Raw genomic sequence first — 26,265 nt, forward strand, 5'->3', positions numbered from 1 at the left:
GTTGGCATGATAATGGTGATTAGGTCATGTATTTCTATTCATTCAGTAAGCTAGTGTGGATTTCTTCACACGGAGGCTGCAGAATTCAGAAGTGCTCCCCAAACCTTTACTTGTATCCTATTTGCTATTGCCTGATTGGTGAAAGCAAGTTACGTGGCTGTATCTAGAGTCAGTGTAGGAAAGCATATCCAGTGGCATGGATATAGAGAGCTATGACAAATTGAGGACCATCACTTCTGCAGCCTATACTCCTGGTGATATATAATACCAGAGTAACGGTCTTATCAAATTGCTAAGCATTCTTTGTCCAAAGTCTTCCAAGGATTTATTTCAGATGAGCAGGAGAGATATAGTACAGATTTGTAGAATTATAGGAGTGGAAGAAAATGTATAGATAGCCTAGCTTAGCCCTGTCATTCAATAGAAGAGGAAATGAAGACCCAAAGAAGTTGGATGACTTGTCCACAGAGATCTAGTACTGGTAAATATTTTAGGCATCTATGCCTACACCCCGGGACTTTAATCTTGGTTAAGAAAGAAAACTCCATTTCATCTTTGATTTTTTTGAACACATTGGAATGAGGTGAGAAAACCAAAGTGACATAAGATCTTCTTTTTTGGCTTCATGGAACTTAGAGTCTAGTGGGAATACACAGACAAGAAACCAGATAATTAAAAATACACACACTCACACAGACATGGATAAGTATAGGATGTTCTGAGGAGCAAGGGGGGCATGAATCCTGAAGTTGCAGATGGGATATCTGTTAGTATAGTTGTAGGATCATTCCAACCTCCTACAGAATGATCTGGTTGAGAGCAGAATTCCTGGAGAGTTATAAATTCTATTCTCTATAAATAAACTTCAGATATGTGCAAGTTGCAGACTCTGAGTGATGCTCATGTGTGTGTTTACAGATGAACACATGCAGGCCTGTGCCCATATGCACCCAAGTATAGGGAGGGTTGAACTATACAGATCTATATATAAATTGATCCATAGATTGAGATTCAGCAGCTCTCTTTGTTCCTTTTTTTTTTTTAAAGATTTTATTTATGTATTCATGAGAGACCCAGAGAGAGAGAGAGAGAGAGAGAGAGAGAGAGTGAGAGAGAGACAGAGACACAGGCAGAGGGAGAAGCAGGTTCCATGCAGGGCGCCCGATGTGGGACTCCATCCCAGGACCCCAGGATCATGCCCTGGGCTGAAGGGAGATTCTCAACTGCTGAGCCACCCAGGTGTCCCACTCTTTGTTCCTTTGACTAACTGTATTTATCTTTCCATTCCTCTATTCTATTTCCTTTCTATTTAGAATCTCCTTCTCCTACCCTGGGCCTGGGTTCTTTTGATTCTGTTTCTGTGTTTATTTACTTTCTTTTTTCAAGTTGGCAGGCTCTGCTTTCTCATTGCCAGAGGCTCTCTTCTGCTAAAGGATGTGGCCCCCTTTCTACTTTTCTTTTCTTAAACCTTAAGCAGTGTGTTTCCTTTGACAGGTGATACTATATGGGAGAGCAAAGAAGAAAGCCTTCCTTAACAATGGCTAATCAGAGAGATACAGCCACTTTTACTGGAAGTAGAATATGCCTGGGAAGGGGAGGGAGCCTAACAAATCATTTAAGACTGAGCTCAGGGGGATCCCTGGGTGGCTTGCGGTTTAGCGCCTGCCTTTGGCCCAGGGTGTGATCCTGAAGTCCAGGGATGGAGTTGCATTGGGTTCCCAGCATGGAGCCTGCTTGCCCCGCCCCCCTCTCTCTTTCATAAATAAATAAATAAATCTTTTTAAAAAAGAAGACTGAGCTCAGACATTCACTTGTGGGGTGTGTGTGTATGTGTGTGCTCTCACGCATGTGTGCACACATGTGTGCTTGCATGTGTGTGCGTGTGTGTCTGAGAAAGACATACTCTAAGGGAGATATTTAGACCTCACACTTCACTGAATCGAGAAGGTTAACTAATTTCTGATTTTGGTTTGTCAATGGTTTCTGTATGTCTGCATTATTCAGGACATGTCCTAACTACAACCAAGGACAGCTCCTCTGTATTTTCTACTGCTGCCGTAACAAATGATCACATTTCAACAGTTCTGTAGGCTGGAAGTCTGACACAGGTCTCACTGGGATAAAAGCAAGGTGTTGACAGGGCTCTGTTCCTTCCTGGAGGCTCTAGGGAAGGACCTGTTTCCTTGCTCATTTGGGTTCTTTAGCCACACCCGGTCCCTGGCTCCACCCTCCCCTGTTCTGAACTCCCTCATCCCTCATCTGAGATCAAGTCCTGCTGATCCAGCCATCCCAAGTCTCTGTACTTTGTTCCTTCCTCCCAGGTGCCCTGTTTTATGTTGGTGCTCTCCCTCTCGCCTGGGGATTTACTGGCTGGATTCCCTCTCTTCCATCCCTCACCATTCAGCGTCCTCTCAAGACACAGGTCTGATCATGAAAATGACTTGTCCAACATTCTTTCATTCGAAGTGTTTTACTGTCTGGTCACAACGTGCCTCTTAAACCACGTCCTCCAAAGTGGCCTCCTATCCCACTTCACTTTCTGCTCCAGCTTCCCTAGAAAGAATATTCACGATTCTGCTAACATACCAGACACCTCTAGACTTTGTGCCTTAGCCCAGGCTGTTCCTCTGTCCTGAGTCTCACCCCCTGGCCCCAAGCTTGTCAGAATCCATGGGTCACCTTCAAAGTGCAGGTCAGATGAGACCTCCTCTGGGAGGACATGTGGAGGACATGTGTGATGTCTCGGTTGGCTGTCTCTCTTCCCTCACCCCTGGTACTGAGGTGGCACTGAGTCTTCAGCTTGCTTATCCATGCCTTAGAGTCACTTAGTTAAATCTCGCTCTCCTCTGGATCATATGACACATAACTTGGTTGTCTCGTCACCCTTGCAATCCCCAACACACAGTAGGCTCCAAAGATGGCTTGCTGAATTGACCTGATTTTGTTGAATTGGTGTGATGTTTTGTGCAGCAGTGAGATGGTGATTGGGACCATCTGCAGAGGCGAGGTGGTGTGCTGACCATCGGCCATCCCCGACGGGTCGCCTGGGGTGGCGCCTGTTGGGACTCTGGAGACAGGCTTGAGGAAGAGCACCAGCTTGCACCAGGCATGGACAGCTCCCTAGAAATTCTCAGCACGCCGGTTCTTCACCCCCTCTGCCTCCCATCCCCTCCCTCCGGAGAAGGCCTTTATTTGAGATCTCTCTTCCCCTCATTAACTGAGCTTGTTGCGTGTTCCCCAGCTGCAGCTTTCTTTGGTCTTCTCCACTGTTTGTTTATTTTCTTCCCCATCAGCCTCTTCCTCTGCTGTGCTTGTAAATAAAGCTGATGACTGTCAACTCTGGGGCCTGTGCGGTGAACCTGCCACGTGTCAGTGGGCAGGTCAAGTAGACTCTAGCGTCAGATGCTGTGGGTTATCCCTCAGGCTCAGAAGCTTCCCCGGGGAACTGGCCAAGCTGCCCAGCAGATTTTGCTCCTGACCATCCAAACGGAACTTTACAGACAGAACCATCACCTGACACAGTCTATCCCTACCCGGCGGTGGGGGCTCCCTCTGGCTCCTTGTTCTTGCCACTGCAACCCACTGGTCAGAGGTTGGGCAGATGGCAGAGGAGGCACTCAGACTTGCCTGCAGGGTAGGGTGACATGTGACACCAAATATTTCGGGCATTATACTCTTTCATGCCTATTTTTTTTCCTTCTCTTTGAGAAGGTTGGAGCTGTGCTTGCTCTAAAGTGTCTAGCCATCCCAAATTCCTAAGGCAGGGTAGGGTGGCCTTGCTGGTTGGTTATGGAAGGAGATAGAGACCACCTTGAAGGCGGGCCAGGAATATGGTGCTTCCCTCTTTCCCCCACACCACCTCATAAAGTGGTGCTTCCAACCTGGTCTGTTTTTGAGCCATAGCGGGCCATCCTCTCCCCCCCACCCCAAGCCAGTGACCCCACTTCACCTTCTTCCCCTCCATGCAGCCAGGGGATCTCCTCCCTCCTCACCACCCCCTCCTCACCCTCCCTGCTCTCTGCCTCCCCTGAATTCCCTGGAGCAGCCGGCCCCTCCGTGACGAGCTGTCAGCCTGAGAGCCACACAGGCAGTGCCATCCCCGACTCTGCTCTGCGTGGCAGCGCGCATCAGCTGTCGGAGTGCCCCTCTCCCTCCCTCGCGTCCCCTCCCCTTCCCGGGCTGCCAGCTCTGTCCCCGCGAGCGGAGCCGCAGAGGGAGCCGAGCGGCGCTGCAGCTGCTCTGCTGGGGGCTCCGAGGTGACGGGGAGGTGGCGGGGCCTCCCACCTTCTCCCCAGTGCCAGGAGGTGGCCGGCTCTGTCACTCGGGGCCTCCCCGCGCCATGCCCCGCTGGGGCCGGGGCCCGCCACACCTTCCCCGCTGCGCTGCCCGCTGCCCGACAGGTAAGAGAGGGCAGGGCCTGGATGGGTCCCTGGACTGGCCGCCCCCAGTCCCCAGCCTCGTGAGAAGGGCAGGACACCTAGGCCAGAGAAGGCACTGTCCTCCTGTCGTCCTGCTCGCTCACTGTCTAGCAGAGCTCTGCACAGGGGGGCCAGGCCTGTCGCCCTTGCCAGGAGCAAGAGTGCAGGACTGTGCCCATTCTTGCCACTTAGTGGGTGCTAAGCTGCGAAGGCTCTTCTTTTTTTTTTTTTTTTTTGGTTCTCCTTTCTTCTCAGTCCTAACTCCCCAGGTCCCGGGAAACCTGTTTCCTGGTCCCAAGAGATGCCGTTTCTCTGCTTGGATCCCTTGGAGGGGGGCTCCGAAAATATTGTAGGTTTGCTATCTGGACTAGGACACCGTCTCTTTTCCTTCCATTCATGTATTTTCTGCTGCCGTTTTAAGCGGGTCGCCTGCACAGCGGTCTGGCTGCCCACAGCATCTGTTTTGTTTTGTCAGCCTGCAAGTCTCCAGCGTTGCTGGTGACTAACGCTGGTGACACATTCCGATGCAGAGGGACTCACAATCACAATGAGTTGGAGGGAGATTAAAATACATTGGAGGTTGCCCCTTTCTTCTGTGTTTTTTTTCACCACCACCTCCAGCTCCATGGGGGTATAATTGGCAAATAAAATTGTGATATGTTTAAAGTGTACAATTTGATGATCTGATACACAGACACATTGTGAAAGGCTCCCCATCATCAAGTTAACTAACATCTGTTGGCAGACCACTGATTTATTTTTTTTTAATTAAAAAAATTTTAGATTACCATAGACAATGCTGAAGTAAAATCATAGTTAAAATTTTGCTCACATTCTAGATTATTTTCTTAAAGTCTTACAACTAGACTTGCTGGGGCAAGGTTGTTTTTTTTTTTTAAACTGAGATACAATTGACACGTAACATATCAGTTTCAGGCATACAACATAATTTGGTATATGTATGTATTGCAAAGTGATCACCACAATAAATGTGGTTAACATCCATCACCACACATAGCTACCAATTTTTTTTGGCAGGTCACCAATTGCTAAGCAGTGAGTTGAGGGCACAGTTGCCACGTACAGGAGGTGACGAGGCCCTGGCATCAGCTAGCTGGGTCCTTCTTGGGGCTGTCTCCGTAGTGACTTTTGGGAGGTGTGGGAGGAGAGTGGCTTTTCTCTTTCTATGTTAGAGCCACTCACCATTAATCCATTGTTTCATACACATACTGCAATTCTGGCTTTCGGGTCCTTATAAGTCCTGATCTTGGGATGCTTTCAACCTGGTGAAATAAGGGAAGCCTACTGCATCCTACAACTTGGGTTATTTTTAGATTATTTGTTCCTACAGATTTGGAAAACTTCAGGGTTTTCTTGGAAGATGGAGAGGGTGCTGGAAAGTGGGGCAGTGAGATAGCTGTTATCATGAGATCCTATAAATGTTTGGGGAAATCTCAAAGCTGTAAACATGCAATGTGGTATTTATTATGCTATTGATGGCTGTTACTATTTTGGGAATGATAACCTCATGAGCACTCAGTCACTCCGGTAAACTAGTTTTTATTAACCATTTGCTCTCTGCTCAGTCCTTAGAGTAGGTTTTCTGGAGAAGGTGGATAGGACTGGGGTGAGCAGGGGCTGGAGTCTGTAGAGAGTGCCCTGTAGCTCACCATGGCCAGGCATTAGTAAGCCACCCCTGGTGACCAGGTCCTTCAGTTTCTTTATTTCCTTTAATTTCACCCAGTGCCTACCACATAAAGAATCTGAAACCTTTCTCATAATTGTTGTCCAGTTGAATTAAATGTTACTGAAGCCAATGTCTTTCTTAACTCTGACTTGAAGATCATGGTTCCTTAGCTAACGGTAGCCATTTCACAAATGCCAGGTACTCCCAGGTGATTCAGTGAGAGTGTGAATGGATGGCTGAGCAAAACCCATCATATTTCCATTAAAAAACAACAACAACAACCTCCAAATGTGGATCTCAGTGATGGATATACAGCTGCAACTGAAATGTGTGTAGAGTAGGGAAAACCCTGGTGTTCCTGGGTTCAAGTGTCCTTAGGGTCATTAATGGAGTTACCCTGAGCCTTTCATTTAGGGATCCTGAACAGCTTTGCTCTTATAGTCTGTATAATGGGCACAGTAGCAAACACCCAGCTTACCTCCAGAGGTGTTTGTGAGACAAACTAAAAGGAATAATGGGTAGCTCCCAATTATCACAATGCTGGACAACTTTGCTAGGCTCTTTCCCTATATTATGCTGTTTCATCTTCTCAACTTCCCAGAGCAAACCAAGGGTCATGGAGGCCAAGAAACTTGAAATATTCAGCCAGAGAAGTGAAAGCAGTTTGTACGTTGTGATTGTGCCATGGAAATATGAGTTTTGTTGTGTGTGATGACTTCATGGCTTAGAGTTTGTGTGCTGCCTTCCTGTCCTATTCCAGGCTCTCTGTTGTGTGCCTCTTTATTTCCTCTTTGTCCAAATACCTCTACCTCCAGGGATGCTGAAATGCTCCTTTCCTCCCGTATTGCCTTAGGGATCAGGATATTTTTCGCTGTCCAGGAAGCGAAAAATATCAGGACCTTTCAGCCTTCTCATCAGGACCTTTATTAGTGTGTTGTGTATGGAATTTACAAAAGGCTTTTGAATTTTTCAACAACAGATCCTAGAAGGAAGAAGGCCGCAGAAAAGCTGAATGGCTTAAGGTAGATTCCCACCAGGCCTTGTCTCTCAAGGAAAAGTGTCAGAATTTGCTCTGTAACTTCGTGCATCAGAGTGCACCTACACAGCCCTGGCCCCTCCTCCTGCCCCCGGTGTAGACTTGATGTGCACCCAGCACAGGCACAAAAGCAAGTCACCTCCTTTCCCTGAGGGCTCTGTGCTGGTAGGAGCAAATCCCAGCGGGAGAGCTGTCCCTGGAGGTGGCCCAGGCTACTCCACTCCACTGTTTCCTACCACTATTGGTGTACCGGAGCCTGAGCCCATCCCTGCTCTGATGACTCTGGAGTTTCCTTCTTGTGTGATTCTAAGTGGCTGACCAGAATGGAGCTGGGAGGACATAAAAGCCATTGCTGAAGTCATTGAAGCTGGAGGATTAGAAACAGCTTGTTTTATATTCAGAGGAGGGGAGAAGGTTGAAGCTGCTTTCTGCCCACAGCTGTAAACCCTGATGGCAAGTGGTGAAGCTTTTGTTACTGCCTAAGGAGGGGAAGAGATTGATAGCCAGTGCCCTGGCACTGCGAGATAGGAGGAGAGAGCCACACTTCAATTGTGGCAGTCCCTCGTGCTTCTATCACAGCCCCAGGGCTTTGGAAACTAGGTCCTGCTGCTTCTGTCTCCCTGGCCTGCTACCCCCTCTTCTGCAGCCTCCACCCCACCCCCATTTGGTGTTGGGCCTCTGCATTCTATGACTCTGATACTGTCAATGTGACTTCATGTCTTCATAAGACTGAATAATGTACGATCCATGTTGGCTTATGTATCTCACTGAATTCTTCAAATAAAACGGGAGGTTGGCATGGCCTTAGTAATTCTGATTTCATAGATAAGAAAGCAAGGTCTTCGGCCAAGACGACCCAGCCATGAATGGGCAGAGTGGGAACTTGAACCCTTGTCACCAGATACTGGAGCCTGTGCCATTTCTATGACTTTAAGCTGCATCTCCCTGCCAGCATCCTGCTCTAAACCTGGTCTCACTCACCTGTCTGCTGGCTGGTTCAGTTATGTTCAACAAACATTATTGAGCATCTTCTTGATCCCAGGCACTGTGCCAGATGCTGGGGATTTAGAGAGGAAAAATACAGCTTTCTCCTCTGTAATATGCATAGGTCATGTACTACATATGCCTGGTACATTGCTTGGCACATAAGAGATACCTAAATGTTAGTTGAATAAATGGATGAATGGATGAATGAGTACAGTTTCCTGTCCTTGGTGGACTTAATAGCCTGGGGTTAGGAAGAGAGTTGTAGGCAACTAATCACACCACTCTGATGTAGAGAAGTATGTTTGGATCAGAGACCAAAGAGGTCAAGAACCAGGGACTGTGAAGCAGGACAGGGGCAGAGCAGTGCTAGTAAGGATGCAGAGGAGAGGACAGATGTGAAAACTGTGAAGAAGATTTAATCAGTATGACTTGGTAATTGGCTTACTATAGGAGATGAGAGAAAGGGGGTCCTGTATTATTATTTCCCTATTTCTGACTTGAGTTACTCAGTGGATGGTGGTGTCAGAACCTGAGACCAGGAATTCCAGAGGAAGAAGTTTGTGTATGTGTGTGTGTGTGTGTGTGTGTGTGGGTGGTGATGTAAAGGAGGGGGATAAAATGGGTCCAGAAAAGGAGGAAGGAGGGGCTGTGATGTGCTCAATGTTTAGATGTATATTTGTATTTGTTGTGCCCGTGGGATGCCTGAGGGGTGTGTTCAACAATCCATGGGCCATAAGAATCTATATAATTGGAAGAGGGACTGGAATTAGATGAAAATATTCAGAAATGGTCAGTATACTCAGTGTAGTTGGGATTATGGGCAAGTGTGAGATTGCCCAAGGAACATTTAAGAAGAGAGAAGAAAACCAAGGTTAGAAGGCAGGAGAATGTCAGCATTATGGGGTGGGCAGAGGAGGAGCCAGCAAAAGAGACCAAAGGGAAGGCGAGTGAGGACAGGGTAAGGCTACGGAGGTCAAGGCGGTGGAGGTGCCAGAATGAACAGTCACCATGGCAAATACGGCCAAGAGGTCCATAAGGACAAGGACCACTGGACCACTGAACCTCATAATATAGAGGTTGCTCTTTCAGGGATGTGGTAGGGGTGGGAGCCAAATTGTAAAGAACTGAGGAAGGGATAGGAAGTAGGGAAACAGGAAATTTTTTCAGGTAGTTTTGCTGACATAAGGAGGACCCCCCCCACTCCCAAGGAAGAATTTTTTTTTAATGAAAGTATTTTTATTTGTAAGTATAGAATAACATGAGAGAGGACAGAATAAAGATAGAGGGTTGATTAAGCAGGGCAGGTGGGAAGGAGGGGCTCAAGGCCACAGAAGAAAGGATTTACCTTGAGTAGACACATCTGTGAGTGGTGGGTTGGAAGTAAGGTTGTGTGTAAATGTGGATAGATTGCAGGAAAAAAAAAAAAAGACTTGCAGGGGAGGAGGCAGGAAAAGAGGTTGAGATATTTCATACCTGAGGCTTTGATTATCTTGGTGAAGGAGGAGATCAGGCTGGGGGTGTGTGAAGGATTGTGCTTGTCGCATGAGCCTCCTCTTTCCCTATACCGTGGCTTCCTGACCTTTGGCTGCCATCACAGAAACCAGCTGCCCACTGAGAAGCTAGTTCGTAAAAACCAGGTTTACTCTTTAAGGCTGTGGTTACAATAGGAATGGAGGAGTTTTGGGGAGGTGAGCGAACAGATCATCATTTGTATCCTCATCCGAGGTTGAAGTATCGCCCTAGATTCTGGATGCGTAGGTGGGCAGCTCAGCAGCGGGAAGAAAGGATGTAGCAGGAGCTCGGGGTTGGAGTTCTGGCCATGCCTTAAGAAATGTGATCGTGGGCAAAGTCTTTAAAATTTAATTTCTGTAGGTGATATACCCATTCTAAACCTCTATGAATTTTGGCACCTGCTCCCTGGGAGTCCAATAAAAGGCTTTTCTGAAAATGGGTTTATTCATAGGGAAGAAAACTTACAATACAGGAAATCAGTTCTCATTCAAATCACCTCTTTCGACATTTCAGTTTCCTTGCACTAATAGTTTACACTTTATAGGCTCAATTTACTGAAGCACATATTGTCAGTGGTCACATATTTATAACACTTTTATGCACAATTTCAAAAATACGCAAACCAAGAGACTCAACAATGAGTACACACCTGGTACTACCTTCTGCTTTCCACTCTAGATGATTTTTTCTTTTATTTCTTTTTTTTAATTTAAATTCAGTTTGCCAACATATAGTATAATACCCAGTATTCATCACATCACGTGCCCCCCTTAAAGCCCAACACTGAGTTACCGCAACCTTCACCCACCTTCCCTCCTGCAACCCTTTGTTTGTTCCCCAGAGTTAGGAGTCTCTCATGGTTTGTCTTCCTCTCTAATGTTTCCCCACTCAGTTTCCCCCTTTTACTTATGGTCCCTTTCACTATTTCTTATATTCCACCTATAAGTGAGACCATATGATAATTGTCTTTCTCCAATTGACATATTTTACTCAGCATAACACCCTCCAGTTCCATCTACATCGAAGTAAATGGTAGGTATTCAGCCTTTCTGATGGCTAATATTCCATATATATATGTATACACCACATCTTCTTTATTCATTCATCTGTCGAAGGACATTGTGGCTCCTTCCACAGTTTGGCTATGGTGGACATTGCTGCTATGAACATGGGCGTGCGGGTGTCCTGGTGTTTCACTACATCTGTATATTTGGCCACCCTAGATGATTTTGAAGCAATTTCCAGGTAGCATACCATTTCATCTTGAAATATTTCAGAATGCTTCTCTAACTAATAAGTTTATTAAGAAAAAAAATAACCTCGGGTGTGCAATTGGGTGGCTTAGTGGTTGAGCATCTGCTTTCAGCTCAGGGCGTGATCCCTGGGGTCCTGGGATCAAGTCCTGTATCAGGCTCCCTGGAGGGCACCTGCTTCTCCCTTGCCTATGTCGCTGCCTTTCTGTGTCTCTCATGAATGAATAAATAAAATCTTAAAAGAAAAGAAAAAACATCAATATCACACTAATATTAGTACTTAATCAGTGCTCATATTTCCCCATATTGTCTCATGATATTTTTTTATGGTTTTAAATTTGAATCATAGTTCCAAAATATATTCCACATATTGCACTTGGTTGATGTATTTCTTTAAATATATCTAACACTGGTGACCACTGTCGGAGGGACAGTTTTATAATTCCTATAATCCTATAACGTCTCCTGATTTTGTGGCATTTTGCCCCATGTTGGTTTACCATTTAATTTTCGGAGGCCTAAGGAATAATTTCAGTTTAGACTCCAAAGTCTCTGAGGTTTAATTTTAAAATTCCTTCTAGACACACTTAAAAGGAGAAGTGGAAAGATAGTAAAGAGAGAAAAGAGGTAGAAAAATGAAAAGACTGCAGTGAGCAGCAAGGAGACAAATGAAGGCCCGAGAGGAACAAAAGCAAATAAAAAAGATATCGGAGACACACGTCACCCGCCCTGCACCAAGATGCTTGAGAATCCTCACAAACGTGTTTCAAACGTTTCTGTGTCACCTCCGTTAGCAGGTAGTAAACATGAATCTTTAAATAAGGACATTGTATTGATTTAGTGCATTTTCCGAAGCAGTTTATCAAATAGCTGAGCAGATGTCATCCAAGTAATCCTCTATGTGAAGCAGGGAAGGAGTAGGAATTCTAATTCCCATTTTATAGATGACGAAGCAGATGAGATAGCTAATACTAGTGGCTCACACTAAGCACTCATTTGCCATTTGCCAAGCATTGCGCGAATCACTCAGCTAATCCGTATAACAATCCTTTAACAAGCCTGCGGCATTGGTACTGTGATCTTCATCTTACCTGCGATAAAAATGACTCAGAGAGAGGAACGTGCCCATAGTTACAGATCTGGAAAATTACAGAGTGGGGATTGCAACTCAGGCCGCTCCGACCCACTCCTCTTTTTTCTGGGTCAGTCTACTCCCCACTAAATCAGCAATCCTTTAAAAAAGTTTTTTTTTTTTTTTTTTTGCATGTACTTGCTTGCTGGTATAATTCCACTTAAGGGGAAGCTCAAAGCATCACCAAGTATAATACAGATTTTCCTCGATTTAGGATGGGGTCTGTCCCGATGAACTCATCATAAAGGTGAAAATATCATAAGTTGAAAATGCATCGAATGCACCTGACCTACTAAGCATCATAGCTTAGCCTAGGCTACATGTTCAGAACACTTCCGGTAGCTATCGTTGGGTAAAACCATCTAACACAAAAAGCCCATTTTAAAATAAAGTATTGCATATCTCATGTGATTTATTGAGTACTTGCACTGAAAGTGGAAGCCAGCATGGTTGTACGGGTGGAGGATAGGCTGTAGGGGTATCAGTTGTTGACTCTCGTGATGACGTGGCTGACCCGGAGCTCGCTGCCACTGAGCGGTATCAAGAGAGAGCATCCTGATGTCACCACATATCACCAGCCTGGGAAAAAGAGCAAAATGCAAAATTCAAAGTATGGTTTCCACTTAATGCGTATCACTTTCTCACCATGGTAAAGTCAGACAATCGTAAGGGGAACAATTATCGGTAGAACCGTCGGAAGTCAGGGACCGTCTGTGGTAGGGTATACAGTGGGCTAGAATTTGCAAGGTGTTTCCCACAGACTTTTTCATTTCTTTCTTATAACCAACCACTCTGAAAAACAGAGCAGTTAATTTGGGTTTTACAGAGGAGGAAAATGGAATTCAAAGTTGATGATCACATAGCTAGTTAGGGTAGTTAGTGTTACAGAACTGGTTTTCGGCAGGGTCAGGACCAGAGGCCCTTTCTTCCCATTCCAGATCCTGTTCAGTTCTCTTTGCAAACCTCAAGGGCCGACACCTTTGCTGACTTCTTGCCACAACTCCGCTGTTGTTCCTTGTGAGGAGTTGAGCAGGCTTATTACAAATTAAATATCTGGATGCTTGAACTGATGAGCAGGAAATGAGGCTGCTAATACTCCGAGGAATGAAATTGAGACGTATTTTTTTTTTTTTGGTAGAATTTTGGGCCGAGTGGCCTCTTTCTGTCCTTCCCTTCCCTGTGTCCTTCCAGTCTCCATGGAAACCCCAAATCAATGCAGCATATGTTGATTCATGTTTCTGCTGTTACTAGGAAGCTACAAAGTGGAAATTGCTTTTAAAAGATTTGTGGAAGAGCTTTAGCGTGCTGACCAGAATTCAAATCTAATATCCAAATGACTGTTTTATTAAAAGCTTTTAATGTAGTACTGTCTTAGGTGGTATGTTGATTAAATAAACACACAGGGGGCATTTGGCAATAAACCTCCACCTCTACTAACATGGCTTTTAAAAATATTATATTGCAGACTTTAATTCCCTTTATCTTTCGTTTAATTACATTTTTGTAGCCTGTGTGACAATGCCAGGTGCTCCTTTTGCTCTTGATTAATTCCACCCTGCCCTGACCAGGGCTGTTGGGAACAATAGTTTGCAAATGCCTTAGGTACCCATGCTGCTGCTCCTGAGAGTCATTAGCATTAGGCCGACTTCAGTCTTGACCCAGAGACTGCAAAGCTCTCAAGTGTTTCCGCCATAAGAAATCCTCAGTGATTTTTCAGATTTTTTTTTTCTATGAGCTCAGAATCAAATGCAGCTGACATTTATTAAACATCTGCTTCATACGAAGCAATGAGAATTGATAGCAAGGGGAGTAAGTCATAGAGTCTGTCTTTGTGGAACACGCGGTCATCTGGGAGAATCAGAAAACATAAATCACAAGGATAAACTACAGACCATGCGGGCTGTCAGAGAGTCACACAGCAGTGTGGTGGTGTTGGGGTGGAGGGATTCCTTCTGATTGAGGGCGTTCTGAAAAGCTTTGGAAAGGAGAATTTTTATCTTGGAGGGATTGGGTTTAGAGAAGGAACTAGGACTTAAGAGGCAGATCCGGGGAAGGGTTTGGTGAGGGGGGAACATTCTGGGCAGAGGGGGCGATGATGGGGTTAGGCATGTGTGTGCAAGCATGTATGCACAATGGGATATAAGACTGGATACATAAGTGGGACCAAATTGTTAGAATGTCAGGCAGGAAAAATCGGTACAATGAAGCCCATCAAAAATTATTCTACAGACCATTTATGATACATGTTCGGTGGGTAACACTGGTGCTGGTAGTGTAGCGTGCCAGGAGGTTTATGGGGAATGGGGAAGGCCATGACTTAGGAGGCGTTGGAAGAGGCATATACTATGGTGGGTGCCCAATAGCCTCTGAATGGCAGTGTCAATGTATGGAAGGGGATAAAGTTGAGAAATATTTCAGAAATATAACGAGAAGTTTTAAAAATCAGTTCAACAGGGCAACAGAGAAAATAAAGCCAGAAATACCTGTATTTAGTACCCTGAGGGGCTAGGACACAGAGTACATGAGCATGCATAGGGAACCTGGCAGGAAAGGAGGATTTGGAGGGAAAGGGGGTTGTTTCTGACACAGTTGCGTCTGCAGAATCTGAAAGGGATGGAATTGTCCTGCTGTCCTCTGGAAAAGCCAGTGTGGAGCTCATGAGAGGCAGGACTAAAACACCCATGCCAGAGAGACACACTGGCCCATGCCTGGAAAGGTTGGGTTTCCTAGGAGGAGCAAACAGAGAATGGGAAAAGCTGAGAGGTGCAAGGCAGCCTGAGAAGCCAGAGCAGGGCTTGTAATGCCTGTTTTCCTGGGGAAAGCCATGTGTCACCAGCAGAGATGTCCTATGCCTAGTCTTCAGCCAGCAACTCAGGAGCAGTAACCAGAAAAGAATCCAGAGCTCTGTATTCCTGGGCCGGGGCTGGCTGTAAGCCTGGGGACGCAGAGTTCAAGTAGGTGAGTGCCTTTCTTACTGGCACTCCAGCCTCCCTGCTTTTTCCTATTTCTCTCCTTCCGGAAAGGAGACCAGGCCAGAATGTTTAACCTTTTGATTCCCCTTAATCTCACTCCTCTCCCTACCCCCAAACTCTTTTTATTTTATTTATTCATGAGAGACACACAGAGAGAGGCAGAGACATAGGCAGAGGGAGAGGCAGGCTCCCTGTGGGGAGCCTGATGCAGGACTCGATCCCAGGACCCCGGGATCACGACCTGAGCCAAAGGCAGACGCTCAACCACTGAACCACCCAGGTGCCCCTGCCTGGAATTCTTTATGCACCTGGTTCTATAGGAAGGAAGATTAACTTAGAGGCCTCCCCTGAGAGGGGGCTTCTACTGGGTCTGTGCTTCTCAAACTAGGGTGCTGTGTGGTTATGTTTTGGTGTTTAGGAATGTTTTGGTTAAAAAAAAGGTTAGACTAGTTTTAAGTTTTTCTGTTTACTCCTGCTAGATGCATGCCCACACACTCTTGTCCCTCGGCTCTTTGTATTCCTGCTCTTCTTAAAACTTTATTAATGATTCTATCTTTCCTTAAACATTTGGGCGGGCTTATTGACTTCCTATGACTATATTATTTCTCCAAAGGCTAATTGAAGATTCTGATGCCTAGTTAACATTAGTCAGCCCCCACTGGAGACTTGGGCCCATCTGCAGCCCCCCTGTCCTATCTCCTCAGTGCCTTTGAATCCTGGATGCCAGATGGGGCAGCATGAGACTTCGAGGGGGGCTTTATCTCACTATTTTAGCACCAGAAGAGGAGTCCCATGATGATACCACCTTTGTGTTACGGCAAGGGGCAGGGCAAGGGTTGGGAACATGAAGCTTGGTATCAGGCACTGACTCTGCCACTTGTAACTGACTTGTCTCTGTTTTTCCATCTATAAAATGGGGATGATGAAGATGTCAGCCTTGTAAGTGCATGGAATCGCGAAGGCTCCACCTTACGGCATAAATTTACGTTGGATTAGGGAAGTGCTTATCAATGGGCTTTTATTCACAGTTTGTCTGTGCACCTGTTTCTTTTCTTTTCTTTTCTTTTCTTTTCTTTTCTTTTCTTTTCTTTTCTTTTCTTTTCTTTTCTTTTCTTTTCTATTTTCTTTTCTTTCTTTCTTTTTTTTTTTCTTAAAGATTTTTATTTAGAGACATAGGCAGAGAGAGAAGCAGGCTCCCTGCAGGGAGCCCGATGCGAGATTCTATCCCAGGACCCCAGGATCATGCCCTGAGCCCAAGGTGGACGCTCAACCACTGAGCCACCCAGGCGACCCTGTGTACCTGTTTCTTACGGTGCGGTGTATCAAGAAAATGTCCAGAAGCAAAGGATTCTCTTTATGCTTCAATTCTAAACCCTGGCTAGTATTGGCGGTCAAGGCAGGGGTTCCGAGGAATGGGAAACATTTCTTTTGCCTCTCATTTCATAGTGCGAAGTTCTCTTTACCTAATAGAGGCACACCGTGGACATTTTTCAAGAGAGACTATGAGTCACTGTGGAGGCAGCATCAGGAGTTTTTATTTCATCCTCTCATCAGGCAACGTGGGGTTGCAGCAGACTCATGTCACTGAGAAAACACAAGTTATGCGACCAATAGATCTGCCAGGAATTCTGGGTCCCGGTGTGACGCAGTGGGAAGAGCTCTGCTGTAAGAGTTCTAAGAAAACAAATCTGGTCCCTCTGAGTTGCTTCTTACGTGTTGTGTCGCTTTGAAAAAGACATGCTACCTTTTCCAGCCTCAATTTTCTCATCTGTAAGTCGGAGATAATAATATTCTCTCTGGCTATGGAATAGGGTTGTTGAATAAGAACACATGAACATGCTTTCTACATGATAAAAGGTCAAACAAATGCAACCTAATATTTTTAGCATCAAGCCATCACTTTCTACAGAGATTTCTGCTGCCTCTAGCAAATGCCACCTTCCGGGTGTCCAGAAGGGCTCGCGGCAAAGGTTAGGTGCATTTGGAGGTAGTTCCTGAGTGGGAGCAGGAGACTCGGCCTTCGAGACTGGAGTGGAATGGGGAGAAGGGGAGCTTTGTCCCAGGGCAGTGCTTTGCAAACTTCAGCAGGCATCAGATTCACCTGGGAGGCTGGGCTACTTCCCCGGAGTTTCTGATCTGTAGGTCTGGGGGTGGGGCCTGAGAATTTGCATTTCGAACACATTCCCAGGTGATGCTGACGCTGCCACTGGTCCAGGGACCATACTCAGAGAACTACTGTACTAGGGCAAGCAGGAAGAGAGAATCCTCCTTCTGGAACCGAAACAGGCAGTGTGAAGATCCATATGTGGGTAAGGGGGCTTGGAAGAAAAAAAAAAAACGGTAGAAGACAGAAAAATGGGGATAATGTGCAGATTGGACAGAACAAAGGGAAAAGTCTCACTCCGTAACAAATGCAAGCAGGGGGAAGTTGCTAGGTGATGGATGAGGGAGAGAGGTGAATTTCCACTGTAGGAAAAACCAGGAGCACAGAGTTGGAAATGTACATGTTTTGAGGAGGCAGAGGAGGTGGAAATTTCTCATTAAGAAGTGAGGAGTGGTGTGTTTGGTGCTGGGGGGGTGGGAGGAGAGACAGACTCGGGGGGAAATGCCTCTGTCGAGGAAGGGGGACAGCTGAGATGTGCCAGAGGGGGTAATTTCAGGGCTGTGTGGTTTGGCTTGGTCGTGGAGCACAATAGAAATTGGGAGAAAGGGGGTGGAATTTAGATGTGTGACCTGCATTTATCACATCACATCACACCCAGCAAGACAGCCCCCCTCCTCCTGGCTCATTAGGAGATTTGATTCGGCTTGGCTCCTGCTGTCAGCAGCTGTCTGGGGCAAGATCTTTATGCTCCCTGCTCCCTGAGCAGCAACCAGCCTTCAGCCAGCAGCGGAGCTCATTAGAAGAGGGCCCCCTGGACACTAGATTTTCAGCTCATTGGTGGCCGGAAAGAGTTAATACCTACGGCTTCGCTGCCCCCTGCACAGCCTCTGGGTGCAGAGGGGGAGGCAGCTTTGGGCTGTGGGGACCTCTCCTTGAGCTGCAGCCAGAGGAGCAGGGAAGCAGGTTAGTGAAGAGGAAGGTACGGGAGGAGTGCCAGGCGAGCTCTGCTCAGGGGCACCTCCTGCATCCTGCCAATGAGGATGGGCGTGCAGACTGTGCCCGGGAGCTGAGCCGCCGCCCGCTGGGTGTAGGCTGCTTCAGTATTTACTGGATGTGACAAGCAGAGAGAAGAGCTTTCAGCGGGGCTGCTCGCTGCCCGGCTCAAGTGGAGGGAGGTGTGTTGTGCTTGCATGCGTGTGTATATGTGTGTGTGCACGCACGAGTGTGCCTGTGCATTCGTGCACACATGTTCTTCACCCATCAAGGATTTGACTGCTAAAAGAAAGATCTACTCTTTCCCCAGAACTCCTTAACCTGCAGCCTCTCTGACCATCCAGTTGGCAAAGACCTGCAGGCCATGAGGACTGGTCAAAGACAGTGAGTATTGCTTTTGCTTTTCTCTCTCCTCTTCAAGATGCCCATGTGGGCTGATTGCATTATCCATATTTAATTAACCTGCCTCTCCATGCATATTGATTGCTTTCTCCCCGCTGAGACTCTTAGTTTCTCTTCCCCTCTTTAAAGATCATTGCTCTTTGCTTTTAACCTTTGTTTTTACCTTGAGTCCCCTCTTTCCATATGTCCCATCCTGTCTGCCCCAGAGTCACCTGTAACTGGATGTCTGCCTAACAGGGCACATTTCCGTGGGCCTTTCTGGGCTCCAGTGACCCCAAACTCCGTCCCCTAGAAGTCAAGGACCAGATGGAATTAAGAGCCCCGAGGCACTGGGGTTGGGATGAATGAGGAAGCAGGGGCCAGAGTCTCCTGCAGATTCCAATTTAATTGAATTCAAGGCTGGGCTAAGTGAAGGGATGGTGGAGGGTCTGGGGCGCGGGGAGGGGGGGGGTGCGGTGGGCACGGTGGGCAGCGCTGGATTTGGAAGGGAGAGAGGCAGGCATGAAGTGGTCCTGGCAAGCCAGTGGGAGCTAGCAGCGGGAGTGGGAAGAGCGACAGGGCAGGGACTGGAGGCCTGGTAATGCCTGCCCCAAATGACCTTGCCTGCTGTGTTTGTGGGGAGTCCTCCCTGGTTCTGTTCATCACCCGGTATAACGAAGGCCCCTGGCACAGGCTTCCCCTCCTCCAGGATGAGAGCTCATACGCAAGGGAAAATGAGGCATAGGTGCCCCAGACAGTGATTTCTTACAGCTGGAAGAGAGAGAAGCTTCACTCTGTGAAGGGCTTTGATGTCCTGATGTCTGGGCCAGGCAGGTGTATGCACCATTAGAACAAAGGTTAAGGAGATGTCCCTACTGTCGGGGGGGATGTCATCTAAGCTCAGTCTCCTGGAGGTTGAGCTTTTACACAAACTCTTAACAATTTTTTTTTCAATGTTAACAAAGCCATGTTTTAATTTTACCAATTTTGATATTATTAGAGAAGGTATTTTAAAAAGTATTTGTGATACGTTCCGTGTAATATCAAAACAATTTAAACGGAGTAGACCGGGTAGGGGCCTTATCTATCTAAATTAGGTTTCTTTTAAAATGGATTCTATGTTTGGTGTCAGGGTTCCCCTGGGGAGCCCTTTACGGATAGGCTGCTCTCTTCCCATGTTTCTTCCTATCATTTCTGTGGGAACAAAGGGTTTGAAGCACCGAGGATGGTACCCTCAGGAGAGAGAGAGGTTCAGTCCACGAGCCCTCAACCTCAATATCCCCTTTCCTACTGTCCTCCCCACTTCAGGTCAGGAATGGGCCAGTCCCTGGGCTGGGGCAGGTGGGGCGGCCTCCATATGGGCAAGAGAGCATGGCTTGCATATTCATCTCACCAGCTTGTGCCTGTAATCCTGCAAAGGAGCAGGCCTGTGCAGTGACGGGGCCTGACAAGTCTCCCTTGAGTTACTCCACCCTTCCTCCTGCTCATCCCCTCCCAAGGCTCCTTGCATTCCCACCCCCAGGACGGGTTCCCTTAGAGGGAGGTGAGAATCAGAAGAGCAGCCAATCAAATAATTCTAGAGCAAGTGCTGACCCCCCTCCCCCATCCCTGGCTGCCTGGTCACTTGGGCCCCACTGGAATCAAACAAAGAGAGCAGTCATTTTTGGCTCACCCAGGCCCATGCCTTTGTCCCCTGAGGCACGTGCCCCACTTCACCGTCGATGGCCACTGGTTGGGGAAATGGGAGCCCTTGACCGCCAGACTGTGATGTGAAGCCACCCAGCGATCTGTGCCTGTTCAGCCTTGGTCAGTCACCCTCCCTCAGGGCAAGCAGGGATTTGTGGGGAATGGGCTGCGTGAGTGTGTGTGTGTGTGTGTGTGTGTGTGTGTGTGTGGAGGTGTTCCATCAGTGCAAAGCCATCCAAGAGGATTTGTAGCACAGTCAGATAAGAGAGGGTGGCCCCCCTCTTACAGCAGATTCTTTGATTTTAGGTGAGAGGACGTGAAAGGGTAAATCCCTGTGCCCCGCAGTCTTATCTCCCGCCCTGACGTCCCTGCACACCGGCCAGAGGGTTAACCGTAAGCGCGTGCCTGCATGGCCGCTTTACTGATGCCACGCAGGTAATGATGCTAACCTGTCTTCCTGCTCTTGCCCTTCCTCTTCCTCCTCCCTGCTGTGTGAGCCTGCCCCAGCCTTCTAATCCCCTGGGCGGTCCGCCTGAGTCCACCCTCTCAGGCCACCCGTGTGGACTGTGCCCTCCTTCCCCGGGGCGCTTCTTGCCAGCAGAACCCACCTCAGTGCCAAGCCCTCCTGTTGACTGATGGGACTTCTGGGGTGGGACTGTGCATGAGCTTGTATGGAACCACTTAGGGACCTCTTTGAGGTACTGGAACAGGGAGGGAAGATGAGGGCAAACTTACTTTTTAAAATTTTGTTTTCTTGCTTGCTTGCTTGCATTGAAGTAACCTTAACCTGTGACTGGCACTTCCGCTCCCATTATTTCAGACCTAACTAACAAGGTTGTAATTCAGATCTCAGCTAGACAAGATGGAAAATGAAAACCGTTGGGCCCCAAAGGATATTTTGTGGAAGATTTTTGCAAACTCTTGGGGAGAATCACCGTTGGTTTGGTAACAAGTAGACCCTTTACACTGGCCCCTGTGAAACTTCCTTAGATGACTTGTGTGGATTTGCCATTTTTTGAAGTCTTCTTAATTGCTCTTTGGGGGCATCGACCTGACTATTCTGTGATTGATGATCCTGTGGCACGAAGGAGGGAACTGACTCACTGAAGGTTGGGTTGTGGCCTTGGTACAGCCTGAGCAAGACCTTTACTTGAATTCACGGAAAGTGGTGACTCAAGGGCCCTTAATCAGTTGCTCACTCGGCCTGGTGTCAGAGCCCCCTGTGGTTTTTAAGAGTGAGTGGACATAAGATGCTCACCATCACAGAAGAGAGAAAGGCTATCGCCAATGTTTTGAAATGCCACCAAATTGATGGCTTCATAATGCGCCTGGCTGAGATAAGAGGTGGGAGCACAGGACGTGCAGGCCTAGTTTTCTGCAGGAGAGGGGATATTTCTGGGAACTTGGATGTTCCAGCTTTAAAAGGCTCTCAGAGATGGGCTGTGGAATACAAATGTTGTCCATCCTTGCCAAATGTGATACCATCCCAGTAGACATTTGTTGGATAAGATTTCTGTGAACAATTAGCTGGGTCAGGGATGAAAATTCATTTGGAGTGAAAGGAAGAGATTGAATTGGATGGCCTCTAGCGTCTCCACCCAGGCCCAGGATGCATGAGAGAGGGGAAGGGAGAGCCAGGCTGGGAGGACTTCCTTTCCACACGAAGAATAATATCTCCGGGACTATTTCTGTGGCAAAGTGTTACCAGTGTGCACGTGGCAGTGCCCTTTTATAAGTTCCTCAGGCCTGATGTGATTACTCCAAACCCTTCCCACTTACCTTTGCTCTTTGTGCAAAGAGCTGCCATAGTTAAAGGTCAGGGGTCAGTAAACTCACTCTGCCGAGGGCCAGAGAGTAAATATTTTGAGTTTTATGGGCCATACAGTCTGTGTTGCAACCACCCAACTCTGCCTTCGCGCTTGAAAGCAGCTTTAGACATATGTAAATAAACGGGTGTTGCTGTGTTCCCATAAAACTTTATTTACACAAACAGGCATCTTGCCGGGCCATAGTTGGCAGATGTCTCATTAAAGGTTAAAAAGGGGCTAATGTTGAAAGTCCAAAAGAGACGTTAGTGTAATTTCTCGTTGGACCTTCCCTAACAGATAACATTTAAGTATCTGGTCCTTAGGAAAATTGAAAAAAAAGAGAGAGAGAGAACTTTAAACATACATGTTAAAGTTTTAAACATGCTGATTGAGATAAGCCAAAACATAAATAGGGATATGAGAGCTCCATCAGGTAAATACAAGTGTGTTTAAATACAAGGGGCCCTGGCTCTTAACTTCAACCGTACCAGCTGCTCGTGCCTTCGCCTACAGGTGTTGCTCTCTGCTGGTCCACAGCCGTTCATGCATATACATCCCCAGGTTTGGGGGATAAGTGGGGAGGAGAACCTGAGTCAGAATTAATTTGCCCTAAAGCTTCATTTGTGCTCGGAGGTTCTGTGGCATGCGCCCCTGTATTATGCAAGCAACCCTCCACTCTCTTTACGGGTACTACTTCTGGGGCTTTGTAATTAGGAGCTGCTGCTGTTGCTGCTGCTACTTTGCCCTCCTAGTGGGAGAGCAAAATGTGAATTGTTATTTTGTCTTCCCTGTATTTCCTTTCCCTACAGAGAATCCTAATTTAGAAATTCTTCCAAGCTAATGACCTTCATTGACTTACTATCAACTTGAATGTTAGCTTTGAAAGAAGCGTTAAGCCTCTAGGGGTAGGGTACCTATTACTATTCCAGTAGTCAAGTTAGGGAGTGAGTATATCCCTTGATCTTCTAGGCATGTCTCCTCTTGTTCATGAAATCTTTAGGGACCACCTGGGGAAGGATGTGGGGGTCAGGGGAGGCGGCACAGGCTCCCGCAGCAGCAGTTCCAGGGGCCCCTTTATGGAGCTGACGGCTATGATCATGACAGTCCCCGTCCGTCTGCCCCTGTGCTTGTTGCAGGAACAAAGGGATGAGGACCCGCCTGGGATGCCTGTCTCACAAGTCAGACTCCTGTAGCGATTTCACAGCTATTCTTCCCGACAAGCCCAACCGTGCTCTAAAGTGAGTAGTTTGGCCCTGTGGCCTTCCCAGGGTGCTCACCATGGGGCGTCCACCACTGGGCCGAAGGACCTGTTCTCCTCTAGTGAGCTGTTGACCGGATGAGTCCAGTGACAATAAATCCCTGCCACTTGGTAGTTCCTTTTAGATCCCTGAACGTGAGTGCATGGGTATGAATTTTCCTTTTCAAAATGTGCGACCTAACTCAGAGTAGGGACCCTTTTCTTGCTTGTAAGAAAACTGTATTATCCACCGCTCTTGTATAAAGCTATGGTGGAGGAGGCTTCTTGGTTCTACTTGGTTGTCAGTCTGAGCTCTCAGTTTGGAGACAAACATTCAAATATATTCTAAAAATCTGTTTAGGTTCAGATGATCTGGACTCGGTACCTATACCGTTTAGGTACTGTGTTCAATGATATCATAGATGCCCCTCATCTAACTTTCAAGGGTTTGGGGATGGGCATCATGATCCCCATTGCAGAAGTGAAGAGATTAAGGTCACAGTAAAATATGGAGTTGGGAGCTCAGCCCACCTTTTCTCATGCTAAGGCCGGTTTCTTTCCATGGTTATCTTGACATCTTCATTTCCTGTACATATTTAGCTTGGTGTTTTAGACTGAAAGCCAACAAACGAAATATGCTGAATTGCCTTACTGAGGTTTGCCATCAGTTACTTAAGAAGGTACACATTTACAGTGATAGAATTGCAGGCCTACAGGTGGTTTTCATTTGCACTGCCATCCCCCCCCCCCTTCCCCCCCCCCCCGCCATTTTTCCGATTTCTTCTCCATAGCAAATTTCCATGGTTGCTGATGGAGAGGGGGTCATTTCAGAAATATTCAAGAGAGATGTTTCTTCTTTCCTAGGAGACTATCCACAGAAGAAGCCACGAGGTGGGCAGATTCCTTTGACGTGCTTCTGTCCCATAAGTGTAAGTAGAATTTGGGTTTCAACATGTTGCAGCAAATCATCCTCTTAGCAAAAGAGGCACCAAATGCCCACCATGATGCAGGTACTGTGCTGGGTGCCCTAGACAGCTACAGTCCCTGCACTCACCGAGCCTCTATATAGGGGACTATATAGATGACAAGATGTCATTTAAATGTAGTGGGAAGAGGGCCTTCTTTTCTGTGTTCTGGGTTAAAAGTATGGTCCCAAGAAGCCTTCGTGTTTTCATAAGAAATAATTTAGTTTAGGGCGTTAGAATGATGGGCTCGGTGGGAACAATAGTCTCGTGTCCATCCTAGATCTTGTTTATAAAATTAAATGACCTCCCCCCAAGTCCCCAGAGAGCCTTGGGTTACTCATCTGTCAGATGAATGTTCTATACATTTTGTTAGTCACTTGAGTTGGCATAGTTTTGGGTTTTCTTGTTGCTTTTTATTTTGGGGTATCACACTCCTCAGTTTCCGGCTGGGTGTGAGTTTTACTAGGATGCATTTCTTCTGTCCCTCTCTCCTCTTTCACTTTCCCCTTTCCTCATTTCTCATACCTTCCCCTCCCCCTGAAAATTGCAGAAATTATCGTGCATATTTCTGTGTGGGAAGGGCACTTTGACGCCAGCCAAACTTTTTAGCTCTTGCTTTTTTCTCGTCATGAGCAAGTTCAAATTCATCGGGCTTTGAGATCCTAGTGGCATAAAATACATGGGAGTGGGAAAGCACAGGAGAGGAAGAGAGAAGAGACTTTTGAAGAGAAAAGGTTTCATGTAGACTTGTAGTGCTCCTTTTGAATCTTTCCCGTCAATATTAGAAATCCTGATCAATCTGGGAGCAGAAGGGTAGCTTTTAGCTCGGAGTCTTGTTTCCATTTCATTGGGGAACATGATTTTGTACGATGAGGGTAAGGGCATTGGCCTTATAGTCAGACCTGTGTTCTTGATTTTGACCCCGCTCAGCTACTAGATAATTGAGTAGTCTTGATGGGATCCGCCAATCTTTAGATGTCTTTAGAAGTGATTTTTGCTTACAGCTGGATGGGGACAGCTCCCTCTGACTATGCCCCTGATCCTAATAAACTGGTTAACAAATGCTCTTGAAGAGATTTTAAAATGAAATGCAAGATATAAGAATAAGCATATATCGTAGCACCTAGTTTTGTGAGACAAATAGCCATTTTTGTGTTCTATGGATTATACTTAGGAAGGAAAACAAGGCAGCATAGATACAGCATGTGTGACATATGGCTTATGTCACAAACAGCAAGCTTATGTGGTGAATTTGCCAAGGTAATGGCATATGTACAATAATAGTTAGGATTTGACAGTAAGGCTTGTTTCTTATGAGGCTAGTTTGACTTGTTTTCTGGGGTTATGTCAGGCTAAACAAGTGTCACTATTAACTTCTTTTCTGGCTGCATTTGCTTCAAGGTCATCTTGAAGTTTGGTTTCTATTTCAGCTTCATGACTGACTCACTTAGTTCAAGTCCCTGAGGCTGTTTCCTCATTCTGAAATGGTGATGGCAATACTTGTGTGCTACCTGTCTGTCACCTGGATAAGGGGATCTTCATAAGAGGACACCCTTTGGGTTCTCTAGTTAACTAATGGTGTTTTGTAAGAATATGGTGATTTTTTTTAAAATGGTGCTTTTATTTATCAAATGCAAAATAAATGCACCTTAAGAATAAGTTCGCAAATTTTGCCACCAATTAGTGCTGAGCCAAATTCCATAGACAGAGTTTATGGTGGTTAAATTAGTGGATAGAATCTTAGAGTATATTTGGATTGCTGCAAAGACCTGGAGTTATAAGAGGTTCAATTTTGTTTGTTTGATTCAGTGACTTTTAGACCTGAAGACTTGCTTCTCTTTCTGTTGGGGGTGGTCTCAGTTTCCAGGGATGCAGTAACACATTTCTGAGATGGGGATCCCACTAAAGGGTTACTAGCTGAAACCAGAGTGCTTCTTTGTCAGGCCACTGCAGAAATAGGTTTTTGGAACTTTGAAGTTCTGTGATCCTTTTTGGAGTATGATGTTCTGTTTTGATTTTTGTTTAGTACGGAAATAAAAAGCCAATGGAGTGAATGTCTTCGAGAAGAAAGAGGCCTGTATTCGTGGGTCATTG

At 46.5% G+C, this 26,265-nt stretch overlaps 1 protein-coding gene across 6 annotated transcripts in view; it reads left to right on the top strand.

Annotated features, from left to right (window-relative positions):
- Positions 1-4,253: 4,253 nt before the first annotated feature.
- Positions 4,254-26,265, top strand: part of RGS8 (regulator of G protein signaling 8) — a 42,468-nt gene continuing 20,456 nt past the window's right edge. The window contains exons 1-6 of one of the 6 annotated variants that reach the window (XM_041725888.1): positions 4,254-4,400; positions 17,186-17,306; positions 18,405-18,478; positions 20,468-20,596; positions 23,106-23,207; positions 24,071-24,135. In XM_041725888.1, coding sequence (XP_041581822.1) covers positions 20,571-20,596; positions 23,106-23,207; positions 24,071-24,135 — 193 coding nt within the window. In that variant the 5' untranslated portion in view covers positions 4,254-4,400; positions 17,186-17,306; positions 18,405-18,478; positions 20,468-20,570. Of the gene's footprint in view, positions 4,401-17,185; positions 17,307-17,959; positions 18,065-18,138; positions 18,277-18,404; positions 18,479-20,467; positions 20,597-23,105; positions 23,208-24,070; positions 24,136-26,265 lie in introns of those variants that run through there. The other 5 variants (XM_041725903.1, XM_041725896.1, XM_041725913.1 and 2 more) reach the window with 5 other exon arrangements.

This window comes from Vulpes lagopus, chromosome 1 (genome assembly GCF_018345385.1).
Source record: "Vulpes lagopus strain Blue_001 chromosome 1, ASM1834538v1, whole genome shotgun sequence".
NCBI lineage: Eukaryota > Metazoa > Chordata > Mammalia > Carnivora > Canidae > Vulpes > Vulpes lagopus.